The sequence below is a fragment of the Anolis carolinensis genome, unplaced genomic scaffold, assembly GCF_035594765.1.
Source record: "Anolis carolinensis isolate JA03-04 unplaced genomic scaffold, rAnoCar3.1.pri scaffold_7, whole genome shotgun sequence".
Taxonomy (NCBI): Eukaryota; Metazoa; Chordata; class Lepidosauria; order Squamata; family Dactyloidae; genus Anolis; species Anolis carolinensis.
Window position 1 is genome coordinate 8,495,302 of NW_026943818.1, and position 15,477 is coordinate 8,510,778.

At 39.8% G+C, this 15,477-nt stretch overlaps 1 protein-coding gene across 5 annotated transcripts in view; it reads right to left on the minus strand.

The window, feature by feature from the left end:
- Nucleotides 1-931: 931 nt before the first annotated feature.
- Nucleotides 932-15,477, minus strand: part of slc2a8 (solute carrier family 2 member 8) — a 29,899-nt gene continuing 15,353 nt past the window's right edge. For 4 of the 5 annotated variants that reach the window (XM_062960609.1, XM_062960606.1, XM_062960607.1 and 1 more), the window contains exons 8-12: nt 14,432-14,578; nt 14,217-14,325; nt 12,252-12,425; nt 10,030-10,175; nt 932-7,401 (exon numbers count right to left, since the gene is read on the minus strand). In XM_062960609.1, the coding sequence (XP_062816679.1) occupies nt 7,261-7,401; nt 10,030-10,175; nt 12,252-12,425; nt 14,217-14,325; nt 14,432-14,578 (717 nt within the window). In that variant the 3' untranslated portion in view covers nt 932-7,260. The remainder of the gene's footprint in view (nt 7,402-10,029; nt 10,176-12,251; nt 12,426-14,216; nt 14,326-14,431; nt 14,579-15,477) is intronic. The other variant, XM_062960608.1, reaches the window with a different exon arrangement.

Sequence of the window (15,477 nt, forward strand, 5' to 3'; positions counted from 1 at the left end):
CCCTGGACTTTATTCCACAGATATATAAAGACCACTTGCCTAGTTTCCAACAAACCTCACAACCTCTGAGGATGCCTGCTACAGATATGGGAAAAACGTCAGGAGAGAGTGCTTCTGAAACGTGGCCATGCAGCCCGGAAAATAAACAACATAGACAAGAGGTCTTTCTCCCAACCTGGACATTATTCCACAGATATATAAACCCCACTTGCCTGGTTTCCAACAGACCTCACAACCTCTGAGGATGCCTGCCATAGATGTGGGCAAAACGTCAGGAGAGAATGCTTCTGAAACACGGCCATACAGCCCGGAAAATAAACAACATAGACGAGAGTTCTTTCTCCCACCCTGGGCATTATTCCACAGATATATAAACCCCACTTGCCTGGTTTCCAACAACCTCTGAGGATGCCTGCCATAGATGTGGGCGAAACGTCAGGAGAGAATGCTTCTGGAGCATGCCATACATCCCACAAGACTCACAGCAAAACCTATACTGATAGAATAAGTGTAATTTGTATTGTCGAAGGCTTTCAAGGCCTGAATCACCGGAGTGTTGTGTAGTTTCCGGGCCGAACGGTTGTGTTCTTAGCAGCACTCTCTCCTGACGTTTTGCCTGCAATTGGCAATTTCGATTTGCATTCACAACCGGGGCTCCATTTGGGACTTTATATTGGTAGAAAACAACAAGAACAAAACTCTGTAGAAGGGAAGGAGACTCCAATTCCGGCATTATTTAAGAAGGTGGGATCTGTAATGTTTCCCAATGAGCGTGAATGTGGGATGCTGGGACTTGTAGTCCAACCCACCCATTATGGGGAAGTCTAAGAACTTACATAACGGGAAGCGGGTCTTAGTCATCTCAAAATTGATTGTCATAACAACTCTGAAGCAAAAATGGAAATAAAAGAGTATTATTTCACTCCCAACATCAGATTGGAATCAGTAGTATTTATTGCAGGGGAGGAGTAAAAATAAATGTATCCCCATATTAAATATATTATTGGAGAAATTAGTACGAACAGTCCTAACCATTATAATTACAAGCATGGGAAATGAATAAAAAATAACCCAAAAAATAATGAACATCTGAATATGTCACACAAAACTGGACCCACAACGTCACCACCGTCGGAAACAATTTTCCCAAACTGAGCAGCTTCTTGTGTACATAATAACAGACCCAGAGTTTTAAAGCATCGTTTCAGGCACAGCCAGGTTTGCAAAAATAGTGTTGTATGACACACAATGATAGAAGGAAATGCCCAACGTAGACCCGACAATCGGAAAAGGAGCCCGAATGCCAACGTCTATAGCTTATTGTGTTGAAGGGGGATCAGCATTGGAATTAGTATTATCATTAGTAATAATAAAAGCTCCCAAACCCAGAGAAACAATCAAAGCTGTCTCGACAGATGGCCATCCAGCTATGTACAAAGACATTAAGTCTCAAGTAGAAGAGTAGCCAATGGTTATAGTTCACCTGCTTTCTTAATTCTTTCTCTTTCGTTCAACTCTTTCTTTTTCTCATACATTTTCCTTCCTTCTTTCTTTTTCTTTCATTCATTCTCTCATACACCTTCCTTCCTTCTTTCCGTCTCTTTCATTCAACTCTTTCTTTCTTTCTTTCATACATTTTCCTTCCTTTCTCTTTCATTCAGCACTTTCATTCTTTCTCTCATACACCTACCTTCCTTCCTTCTTTCTTTCAACTCTTTCATCATTTCTTTCATACACCTTCCTTCTTTCCTTCTTTCATTCAACTCTTTCTTTCATACATTTTCTTTCTTTCTCTTTCATTCAACTCTTTCATTCTTTCTCTCATACATTTTCCTTCCTTCCTTCTTTCTCTTTCGTTTTACTCTTTCTTCATTTCTTTCTCTCATACTTTCCTTCTTTCTCTTTCATTCAACTCTTTCATTCTTTCTCTCCTACACCTTCCTTCCTTTCTTCTTTCTTTCTCTTTCATTCAACTCTTTCATTCTTTCTCTCATTTCATTCTTTCTCTCATTCTTTCTCTCTTTCTCTTCCTTCCTTCCTTCTTTCGTTCAATTCTTTCTTCATTTCTTTCTCATACACCTTCCTTCTTTTTCCCTCTTTCATTCAGCTTTCTTTCTCTCATATACTTTTCTTCCTTCTTTCTTTCTCTTTCATTCAACTCTTTCATTCTTTCTCTCATTTCATTCTTTCTCTCATTCTTTCTCTCTTTCTCTTCCTTCCTTCCTTCTTTCGTTCAATTCTTTCTTCATTTCTTTCTCATACACCTTCCTTCTTTTTCCCTCTTTCATTCAGCTTTCTTTCTCTCATATACTTTTCTTCCTTCTTTCTTTCTCTTTCATTCAACTCTTTCATTCTTTCTCTCATTTCATTCTTTCTCTCATTCTTTCTCTTTCTCTTCCTTCCTTCCTTCTTTCGTTCAATTCTTTCTTCATTTCTTTCTCATACACCTTCCTTCTTTTTCCCTCTTTCATTCAGCTTTCTTTCTCTCATATACTTTTCTTCCTTCTTTCTTTCTCTTTCATTCAACTCTTTCATTCTTTCTCTCATTTCATTCTTTCTCTCATTCTTTCTCTTTCTCTTCCTTCCTTCTTTCGTTCAATTCTTTCTTCATTTCTTTCTCATACACCTTCCTTCTTTTTCCCTCTTTCATTCAGCTTTCTTTCTCTCATATACTTTTCTTCCTTCTTTCTTTCTCTTTCATTCTTTCTCTCATTTCATTCTTTCTCTCATTCTTTCTCTTTCTCTTCCTTCCTTCTTTCGTTCAATTCTTTCTTCATTTCTTTCTCATACACCTTCCTTCTTTTTCCCTCTTTCATTCAGCTTTCTTTCTCTCATATACTTTTCTTCCTTCTTTCTTTCTCTTTCATTCTTTCTCTCATTTCATTCTTTCTCTCATTCTTTCTCTCTTTCTCTTCCTTCCTTCTTTCGTTCAATTCTTTCTTCATTTCTTTCTCATACACCTTCCTTCTTTTTCCCTCTTTCATTCAGCTTTCTTTCTCTCATATACTTTTCTTCCTTCTTTCTTTCTCTTTCATTCTTTCTCTCATTTCATTCTTTCTCTCATTCTTTCTCTCTTTCTCTTCCTTCCTTCCTTCTTTCGTTCAATTCTTTCTTCATTTCTTTCTCATACACCTTCCTTCTTTTTCCCTCTTTCATTCAGCTTTCTTTCTCTCATATACTTTTCTTCCTTCTTTCTTTCTCTTTCATTCTTTCTCTCATTTCATTCTTTCTCTCATTCTTTCTCTTTCTCTTCCTTCCTTCTTTCGTTCAATTCTTTCTTCATTTCTTTCTCATACACCTTCCTTCTTTTTCCCTCTTTCATTCAGCTTTCTTTCTCTCATATACTTTTCTTCCTTCTTTCTTTCTCTTTCATTCTTTCTCTCATTTCATTCTTTCTCTCATTCTTTCTCTCTTTCTCTTCCTTCCTTCCTTCTTTCGTTCAATTCTTTCTTCATTTCTTTCTCATACACCTTCCTTCTTTTTCCCTCTTTCATTCAGCTTTCTTTCTCTCATATACTTTTCTTCCTTCTTTCTTTCTCTTTCATTCAACTCTTTCATTCTTTCTCTCATTTCATTCTTTCTCTCATTCTTTCTCTCTTTCTCTTCCTTCCTTCCTTCCTTCCTTCTTTCGTTCAATTCTTTCTTCATTTCTTTCTCATACACCTTCCTTCTTTTTCCCTTTCATTCAGCTTTCTTTCTCTCATATACTTTTCTTCCTTCTTTCTTTCTCTTTCATTCTTTCTCTCATTTCATTCTTTCTCTCATTCTTTCTCTCTTTCTCTTCCTTCCTTCCTTCTTTCGTTCAATTCTTTCTTCATTTCTTTCTCATACACCTTCCTTCTTTTTCCCTCTTTCATTCAGCTTTCTTTCTCTCATATACTTTTCTTCCTTCTTTCTTTCTCTTTCATTCAACTCTTTCATTCTTTCTCTCCTACACCTACCTTCCTTCCTTCCTTCTTTCTTTCATTCAACTTTCATTCTTTCTCTCCTACACCTTCCTTCCTTCTTTCTTTCTCTTTCATTCAACTCTTTCATTCTTTCTCTCATTCTTTTCCTTCCTTCCTTCTTTCGTTCAATTCTTTCTTCATTTCTTTCTCATACACCTTCCTTCTTTTTCCCTCTTTCATTCAGCTTTCTTTCTCTCATATACTTTTCTTCCTTCTTTCTTTCTCTTTCATTCAACTCTTTCATTCTTTCTCTCATGCACCTTCCTTCCTTCTTTCACTTTTGTTCAACTCTTGCTTTATTTGTTTGTTTATATACTGCAAGTCTCTGGTGTGAGAGAATCGGCCGTCTACAAAGACGTTACCCAAGGGATACCCGGATGTGTTACTATCCCGTATTCTCTCGTGCCCGAAGCTTTAGGTGCTCTTACTGGCTAATACAGGGAAAATCATCTGATTCCTAATCCATCTAAAATGTAGGCGGGCTTTCCGCCTTGAGTAGAGACAAGCATCTCGAGCTCTGAGGATCATTTGGGGAGGAATCCCACTGGAGCATTGCAGCACAACAACATACCTGGGAGTTAGCCTGGACTTACAAGAAGCACTGCTTGAATATCAAGCACAACCTGGAGATCACAACCAGACAGTGAAGACATCTGCCCTTGCACTTGGCTACTCTGCTACTGAATACGCATTGCATCTCACCACATTAAAACAGTGAATGTGGCTCTTAATGAGACATGCTGCATTATCACAGGATGTCTACATTCAACATTGCTGGAGAAAATATACTGTTTAAACCAGGGGTCCTCAAACTTTTTAAGCCGAGGGCCGGTCCACAATCCTTCAGACTGTTGAGGGGCCGGATTTTCATTTAAAAAAAAAAATAATACAAATAAATTCCGATGTACACTGCACATGTCTTATTTGTAGTGCAAAAACAACAACAACAACAATGAAAGAACAATACAATATTTAAAAATAAAAGTAATTTTAACCAACATACATTTATCAGGATTTCAATGGGAAGTGTGCTCCTGCTTCTGGCCAATGAGATAGTCAAGTTAATTAGAGTTGTTGTTGTTGTTGTTGTTGTGTGCCTTCAAGTCATTTCAGACTTTGGGCGAGCCTAAGTCTAAAATGTATTTATTTATTATTTATTTATTTACTGCACTTATTTACTACATTTGTATCACACCCTTCTCACCCCAAAGGGGACTCAGAGTGGCTTACAAATTATATGTACATACAATATATTATATTATTAGCATAGCACAATATTAGCATTATATATTACTTTATTGAACTATACCACTATACTGTAATATTATTAGTAATATTATACAAATGTAATATAGAATATATAATTAATATTATTATATGGTATTATTATTAGTGTTATATTGTATTACATTATAATATTATTATCAATATTATATGTATATACAATATATTATATTATAAAACTGAGGGCGGGGGCCAGGTCAATGAGCTCGGAGGGCCGCATCCGGCCCCCGGGCCTTAGTTTGGGGACCCCTGGTTTAAACGGTATTGCATCACCCGACATTCGTTGGGAAGTAGCAGCCAGTAATGAAAGGACCAAGGTATTGACATCTCCGACCCATCCTCTGTTCGGATATCACCCAGCATGCCAATTAAGAAATAACTTCCTAAGATCTACAGAGATACTCACAGGAACAGCTCAGCAAGCAAGAGTCCAAAAGTGGCAGGCTAAAACTCAAAACCTCAATCAGTGGCTGGGCGACTTGGAAGGCACTGAATAGAATGAGCTCTGGCGCCACGAGATGCAGAGCATATTGTATTGGAACTACAATATGCGAGTGTGGAGAAGAGCAAACTACAGATCACTTACTACAATGCGGCCTGAGCCCTGTCACATGCACAACGGAGGACGTTCTCACAGCAACACCAAAGGCACTCCCAAGTGGTCAAAGGAAATTGAGTATAATGCCAAGTTTTCAACTTTGTTTGTTGTTTTTCTATACATTATAACTGTATAGAATTGTATACATTATCTATATATATAAAAGGGTAATGAAATTTCGGCCTAGGACAAAACTACACATCCCAGAAACACTAAATCTGGCAGCACAACCCCTCATCCATGCTTCTACGTTCATACAACAAAAAGAAAAGAAAAAATCCTAATTAGAGGGAGAATAATAATTGTTTTTATCCAATTGCTGCCAGTTAGAAGGCTAAGCTCTGCTCACTTGGTCTCCTAACAACCTACACAGCCCAGGGGACAGGCAGAGTTAGGCCTCACTTAGGGCCTCTTCCCCACTGCCTATAAAAATACAGATTATCAGATTTGAACTGGATTATATGGCATTGTAGACTCAAGGCCCTTCCACACAGCTATATAACCAATTTATAATCTTATATTATCTGCTTTGAACTGGATTATCTTGACTCCACACTGCCATATAATCCACTTCAGTTTGCAGTCGGACACAGCTGGACTTAATGTCAGGAGAAAACCTTTACCCTTTACCTTAACTACCACCAATTCCTCAATACTTTATTTCCCATACCACCAGACTTCGCCACAGCAATGCGTGGCCGGGCACAGCTAGTCTATATATATAAAAGGGTAATGGAATCACGGCACCGGACAAAACAACTAAACTAAATGCCCCACAACTTTGAAAATTGACAGCACAACCTCTCATCCACACCTCTACGTTCATACAACAAAAAGAAAAGAAAAATAAAGTCCTAGCCACAGCAACGCCTGGCCAGGCATAGCTAGTAACTGTATAATTTTACTCGGGCCAGATATATACTATATGTAGTGTTTATATTGGCTGATCAATAAAATTGTTTTGTTTTGTATTCTCAATTTGCTCCTGACACAATAAATAAAAATAAAACTTGCTTTCTTTCTCTCATACGCCTTCCTTCATTCCTTCTCTTTCATTCAACTCTTGTTTCCTTTCTCTCATACACTTTCCTTTCTTCTCCTAAGGAACCTTCTTTCTGAGAAAGATCTCTCTTGGAATCCTTTTAAAACAGCCTTGATTCATGAAGCAACTCTGGGTAAGAAAAGGCCCCCAGTGACCCTGTAACAGTAAAAAAAATTCAAGTGTAAAAACAGACAAGGCCAGACAGGGCATGGCTCTGTTTAGGAAATCCAGCATCCTTGCTGTTCTGTGATGCCGTCAAGTGCAAACGCAGCATCCCATGGCAAGGAAAGTCCGCATTTTTGCCCGTCTCCTGGGAACCGGGGTTATTCCATCCGCCTCCGTTACCTGAGCAAAATCCTCAGCCGGATGGATGGATTGTTGCAAAGGGCTTAATGGGACCTCCGGAAAATGTCTTCGATCTCTTCGAGGCTCCGGCCCCTCGTTTCGGGGACCCAGAGGAGGGTGAAAAGGACGCTGAAGAGGCAGAAGGCGGAGAAGAGCCAGAAGGTGCCGGAAGGTGTGAGGAGCACCTGCAGAGGAAGGAAGGAAGGAAGGAAGGAAGGAAGGAAGGAAGGAAGGAAGGAAGGAAGGAAGGAAATTCAGGTTCAAGACGGAGACGTGCATCCATAGAAAACAATCTAGGGGCATTGACAATGATGATGATAATAATAATAATAATAATAATAATAATAATAATAATAATAACGACTCTGCTTGATCCTTGCAGCCCATGAACAAGCCATCAGAACAAATGCAATTAAGGCCAAATCGAAAAATCAGCTGATGACTCAAAATGCAGACTGTGCAAGGAAACCGACAAAACCATTGATCATATCCTCAGCTGCTGTAAGAAAATCGCACAGACAGACTACAAACAGAGGCACAACTATGTGGCTCAATTGATCCATTGGAACTTATGCCTCAAGTACCACCTCCCAGCAGCAGAGAACTGGTGGGATCACAAACCTGCAAAAGTATTGGAAAATGAGCACACAAAGATACTGCGGGACTTCCGAATCCAGACTGACAAAGTTCTGGAACACAACACACCAGACATCACAGTTGTGGAAAAGAAAAAGGTTTGGATCATTGATGTCGCCATCCCAGGTGACAGTCGCATTGATGAAAAACAACAGCAAAAACTCAGCCGCTATCAGGACCTCAAGATTGAACTTCAAAGACTCTGGCAGAAACCAGTGCAGGTGGTCCCGGTGGTGATGGGCACATTGGGTGCCGTGCCAAAAGATCTCAGCTGGCATTTGGAAACAATAGACATTGACAAAATTATGATCTGTCAACTACAAAAGGCCACCCTACTGGGATCTGCACACATCATCCGAAAATACATCACACAGTCCTAGACACTTGGGAAGTGTTCGACTTGTGATTTTGTGAAACGAAATCCAGCATATCTATCTTGTTTGCTGTGTCATAATAAAATAATAATAATAATGGCATAGAAACAATCTACATACCACACACCAAAGGTGCATTAAATTAAAGTTACTTACTAAAGTTAATTAAGATAATAATAATAATGACACAGAATAAATGTGCATATAATAATAATAATAATAATAATAATAATAATAGCACAGAATAAATGTGCATATAATAATGATGATGATGATGATGATGATGATGATGATGATGATGGCACAGAATAAATCTACATACCACACACCTAAGATACATTAAATTAAATGTTGATAAATAATAATAATGATAATAATAATGATGATGATGATGATGATAATGACTGTAAATGGTCAAGAGACTTTAAATAGTCAAGAGACTTTCAGTAGTCAAGAGACTTTCAGTGGTCAATAGACTAAATGGTCAAGAGACTTTCAGTGGTCAAGAGACTAAATGGTCAAGAGACTTTCAGTGGTCAAGAGACTAAATGGTCAAGAGACTTTCAGTGGTCAATAGACTAAATGGTCAAGAGACTTTCAGTGGTCAAGAGACTAAATGGTCAAGAGACTTTCAGTGGTCAAGAGACTAAATGGTGAAGAGACTTTCAGTGGTCAATAGACTAAATGGTCAAGAGACTTTCAGTGGTCAAGAGACTAAATGGTCAAGAGACTTTCAGTGGTCAATAGACTAAATGGTCAAGAGACTTTCAGTGGTCAAGAGACTAAATGGTCAAGAGACTTTCAGTGGTCAATAGACTAAATGGTCAAGAGACTTTCAGTGGTCAAGAGACTAAATGGTCAAGAGACTTTCAGTGGTCAAGAGACTAAATGGTCAAGAGACTTTCAGTGGTCAATAGACTAAATGGTCAAGAGACTTTCAGTGGTCAAGAGACTAAATGGTCAAGAGACTTTCAGTGGTCAAGAGACTAAATGGTCAAGAGACTTTCAGTGGTCAAGAGACTAAATGGTCAAGAGACTTTCAGTGGTCAAGAGACTAAATGGTCAAGAGACTTTCAGTGGTCAATAGACTAAATGGTCAAGAGACTTTCAGTGGTCAAGAGACTAAATGGTCAAGAGACTTTCAGTGGTCAAGAGACTAAATGGTCAAGAGACTTTCAGTGGTCAAGAGACTTTCAGTGGTCAAGAGACTAAATGGTGAAGAGACTTTCAGTGGTCAAGAGACTAAATGGTGAAGAGACTTTCAGTGGTCAAGAGACTAAATGGTGAAGAGACTTTCAGTGGTCAAGAGACTTTAAATGGTCAAGAGACTTTCAGTGGTCAAGAGACTAAATGGTCAAGAGACTTTCAGTGGTCAAGAGACTAAATGGTGAAGAGACTTTCAGTGGTCAAGAGATTTTAAATGGTCAAGAGACTTTCAGTGGTCAAGAGACTAAATGGTGAAGAGACTTTCAGTGGTCAAGAGACTAAATGGTGAAGAGACTTTCAGTGGTCAAGAGACTTTCAGTGGTCAAGAGACTAAATAGTCAAGAGACTTTCAGTGGTCAAGAGACTTTAAATGGTCAAAAGACTTTATGGACACTCTGTAGATTCAGATACAGAAAACACTTATGGGGCACTTTCCCCAAATGACACAAAGCAGGTAAGCAAGGAAACCAGGAGAGAATGGAAATCCAAGAACAAAGCGCTAGGTGTTGCAAGGAAAGGAAGCGCCGGGAAGGGTAGCCAAGCTATTATCAGTCTCCACCCTTGTCCAGTGTGACGTCTGTTGTGGGTCTCGCTTACCATGAGGTCGTGGAACTCCTTGGTGACGAGAAAGGCCATGGTCCAGTTGGTCAAGACGCAGGCGCCACTGGCCACCCCTCGCGCCCGGAGCGGGGAGATCTCGGACATCAGGAGCCACGGGATCGGGCCCCACCCCAAGGCGAATCCTGCAAGGAGAAGGGGGCGGCATCAATGGCGCAAAAAAGACCCAGAACGATGGGTTACAAAGAGGCAGGACAGGTGACGCCTGGCTCCACAACAGAGACACTTTCAATCTACTCATCACAGCAGGAGTCCCCAAACTAAGGCCCGGGGGCCAGATGCAGCCCTCCAAGGTCATTTACCTGGCCCCCGCCCTCATTTATAATATAACATTTTTATATCAGTTTTAATAATATATTGTATATACATATGATATTGATAATAACATTATCATTTTATACAATCTATATATATAAAATGATAAAGTTGTTTGCGCAGTGACTATAACAACAAAACTAAACATCCCAGAAATACGAAATTTGGCAACACAATGCAAAAGGCTTGCCTCCAGGTTACAACAACACAACCACACCACAAAACCACAATCCGGACACACAAAACTCACAACAATGCATCGTGACTATAACAACACAACTAAACGCCCCAGAAATACGAACCTTGGCACGCAACTAAACGCCCCAGAAATACAAAACTTGACAACACAACACAAAAGCCTTGCCTCCCGGTTGTAACAACACAACTACACCACAAAACCACAATCCGGACCCACAAAACTCACAACAACGCATCGTGACTATAACACAACTAAACGCCCCAGAAATACAAAATTTGACAACACAACGCAAAAGCCTTGCCTCCCAGTTGTAAGAACACAACCACAACACAAAACCACAATCCGGACCCACAAAACTCACAACAACGCATCATGACTATAACAACACAACTAAACGCCCCAGAAACACAAAACTTGGCAAAACAATGCAAAAGCCTTGCCTCCCAGTTGTAGCAACACAACCACACCACAAAACCACAATCCGGACCCACAAAACTCACAACAACGCATTGTGACTATAACAAATACAAAATTTGACAACACAACTCATCCACCTCCCCAATCCCTACATTCACACTTGGCCTCCAAAAAAACAATTACAATAATAACAATGACAACAACAACAACAATAAGAATCAACACCATCACAGGCAAGAAACAGTCAGGCACTGAGGCTGAGAGGCCAGTCAGTGCTACACTGGGCCTCCAAAAAACAATACAGTAGCATCTAACTTATCCAACCTTCATGACCACAACAACAACAATAATAATAAACACCTACACAGGCAAAACAAAAAAAGGACTATTGTACCACAATAAAAATATAAACCGCACTCAGCAGAATCAGACATTACAACTAACAACAAACCAAAAACAACAGGGATCTCAAGCAATTATTAATCAACACAAAAATGGAAGAAGGTAACAGACTTCAAATACTACTACTAATGTGAGTATAAAGAAGGTGGAGGTCACAGCATAAATACAACCTAATGTAGACTGACCAACACCACCAGACTAAGCCACAGCAACGCGTGGCCGGGCACAGCTAGTATAATACTAATAATAATACCATATAATATTAATTATATGTTATATATTACATATAATATTACAGTATAGTGATATAGTTCAATATAGTAATATATAACGCTAATATTGTGCTATGCTAATAATATAATATACTGTATGTACATACAGCTGCTCTGAGTTACCTTCGGGGTGATTAGGGTGGGATATAAATGTAGTAAATAAATGTAGTATCTGAATAAATAAATAATTTTGGACTTAAGCTTGCCCAAAGTCTGAAATGACTTGAAGACACACAACAACAACAATCCTAATGAACCTGACTATCTCATTGGCCAGAAGCAGGCCCACACTTCCTATTGAAATCCTGATAGGATTATGTTGGTTAAAATTATTTTCATTTTTAAATATTGTATTGTTCTTTCATTGTTATTGTCGTTGTTTTGCACTGCAAATAAGATATGTGCAGTGTGCATAGGAATTTGTTTGGGTTTTTTTTCCCAAATGATAATTTGGTCCCTCAACAGTCTAAAGGATTGTGGACCGGCCCTCTGCTTTAAAAGTTTGAGGACCCCTGCATCACAGGATGACACCATCCGAGCCCTCCCGACAGATGGCCATCCCGACACATTCCAAGGCAGACATTGACTCTACTCACCCGCAATGAAGAGTCCCAGGCTCAGGACGGCCAGCCAGGCGAGGCTGTGTCCTTCCGTGACAGCAAGGCTCAGCTGCGAGTTCAGGAAAAGCACCTGGGAGGAATTGTTTGGGATCGGAGGGGTCATCTTGAAATACATCCCAAAAATGGCCGCACTGGCCGCCATGATGAGCCCTAAAATGATAACAAAGAACATCAGGATATAATTAATATAATAGAATAGAATACAGGCCATCAGGATATAATTTTATATAATATAATTAATTAATATAATATAATACAGACCACCAGGATATAATTTTATATAACATAATTTATATAATATAATACAGACCATCAGGATATAATATGACATAATATAATTAATATAATACAGACCATCAGGATATAGTTTTATATAATATAATTAATATAATATAACACGAACCATTAGGATATAATTTTACATAATATAATATATAATACAGACCGTTGGGATATAATTTTATATAATATAATTAATATAATATAATACAGACCATCAGGATATAGTTTTATCTATATATATAAAAGAGTGATGGCATCAGGGCAGCGGACAAAACAACAAAACTACAGGCCCCCCAACCTCGAAATTTGACAACACAACCCATCATCCACGCCTCTAGGTTTATACAACAAAAAGAAAAGAAAAATAAAGTCCTAATTAGAGGGAGAGGAATGATTGTTTTTATCCAATTGCTGCCAGTTAGAAGGCTAAATAAATAATAAAACAGAACAATACAATCTCTACAATCAGAACACTAAATAAAGAACAACACTTTGAAAACAGTGGAATTCCACCCAGGAAACAATCAGGGCCAGCTAACACCTCCCAACAAAGTATTCCCATCGCCAAAGTCTGGCAAATCCTCTGTTTTCTGAGGGCCACAGACAGTAGAAGCACATAAAATATCTCAAACACCACTCTGAAAACAAGGGAATTCCAGACAGGAAATAATCCGGGCCAGCTAACACCTCCCAACAAAAAATTCACTCAGGGAGGAAACAGCCAGGCTTTAAAGCTGCAAGGCTAATCATTTTCCCCAATTGCAGCATTCATACTTGCTTCCAAAAAAACCCAGAAATATTGTATATTCACAAGCTTTAGGAAATAATATCCCCTGATAGCGCAGCGTGTTAAAGTGCTGAGCTGCTGAATTTCTGGACTGAAAGGCCACAGGTTTGAATTGGGGGAACGGAGAGAGCCCCCACTGTTAGCCCCAGCTTCTGCTAACCCAGAAATTCGAAAACATGCAAATGAGAGTAGATGAATAGGTACTGCTCCGGTGGGAAGGTAACGGCGTTCCATGCTGGCCATATGACCTTGGAGGTGTCTATGGACAATGTCGGCTCTTCGGCTTAGAAATGGAGATGAGCACCAACCCCCACCAATTCCTCAATACTTTACTTCGCCACAGCAACGCGTGGCCGGGCACAGCTAGTATAATATAATTAATTAATATAATATAATACAGACCATCAGAATATAGCTTTATATAATATAAATTAGGATATAATTTTATATAATATAATTTATATAATACAATATGATATAATGCAGATGTCAGGATATTGTTTTAGCTAATATAATATAACTCATATAATATAATATATACAAACCATCAGGATATAATTTTAACTAATATAATAAAAATATAATACAGATCGTCAGGATGTAATTTTAGCTAATTGGAAGCAGAAATGATATATGAAGAATTGCCATTGAAAAGGCCATCCAGTCCAACCCCATTTCTGCCAGGCAGGAAGGCACCATTCGATCTCTCCCGACAGATGGCCATCCAGTCTTAGTTTTAAAGCCTCCAAAGGGTAGAGGCTTGAGGTAACCAAAGAAGGCCTGCCTTTTCCCCACTGTTTTAGTTATCTATCACTAAAAGACATAAAATCCCATATTTTATACTAGAGACAAAGCATGCTTTTCTGCCCTACCTGATAGCACCAGAAGGACTTTTCGCCCCGTTTTATCGATCAGCAGAGCCGCCACGGCTGTGAAAAAGACCTGGATGGAGCCCACGATGACCGAAGCGGCGCCGCTGCTCTAAAAAGCAAAAGGGAGCGAAAACAGGGAGGAAATAAACAATATATGTCGTGCATTAATTCTTGGGTGCAGATGCCCCCCACTGCCAATGTTGCACACCCCTCACCTTGAACTTGGCCTCTTCGAAGATGGTTTCCGCGTAGAACATGATGGCGTTGATGCCGGAGACTTGCTGGAAGAACATCATAGAGACGCCGATGCAGAAGGGCTTGTAGATGGACGGGTTCTTGAACTCGGCAAGGCTCAGCGCCTCCTGCAAGAGGCAATACAGGCCATCTCCACTGAGGTGTGAAACAGACACACATCCACTTCTATTGAGGTGGGAAAAAGACACAAATCCACCTCCGATGAGGTGTGAAAAAGACACACATCCACCTCCGATGAGGTGTGAAAAAGACACACATCCACCTCCGATGAGGTGTGAAAAAGACACACATCCACCTCCGATGAGGTGTGAAAAAGACACACATCCACCTCCGATGAGGTGTGAAACAGACACACATCCACCTCCACTGAGGTGGGAAAAAGACACAAATCCACCTCCGATGAGGTGTGAAACAGACACACATCCACCTCCACTGAGGTGGGAAAAAGACACAAATCCACCTCCGATGAGGTGTGAAACAGACACACATCCACTTCCATTGAGGTGGGAAAAAGACACAAATCCACCTCCACTGAGGTGTGAAAAAGACACACATCCACCTCCGATGAGGTGTGAAACAGACACACATCCACCTCCACTGAGGTGGGAAAAAGACACAAATCCACCTCCACTGAGGTGGGAAAAAGACACAAATCCACCTCCACTGAGGTGGGAAAAAGACACAAATCCACCTCCACTGAGGTGTGAAACAGACACACATCCACCTCCGATGAGGTGTGAAACAGACACACATCCACCTCCACTGAGGTGGGAAAAAGACACAAATCCACCTCCACTGAGGTGTGAAACAGACACACATCCACCTCCGATGAAGTGTGAAACAGACACGCATCCACTTCCACTGAGGTGGGAAAAAGACACAAATCCACCTCCACTGAGGTGTGAAACAGACACAAATCCACCTCCGATGAGGTGTGAAACAGACACGCATCCACTTCCACTGAGGTGGAAAAAAGACACAAATCCACCTCCACTGAGGTGTGAAA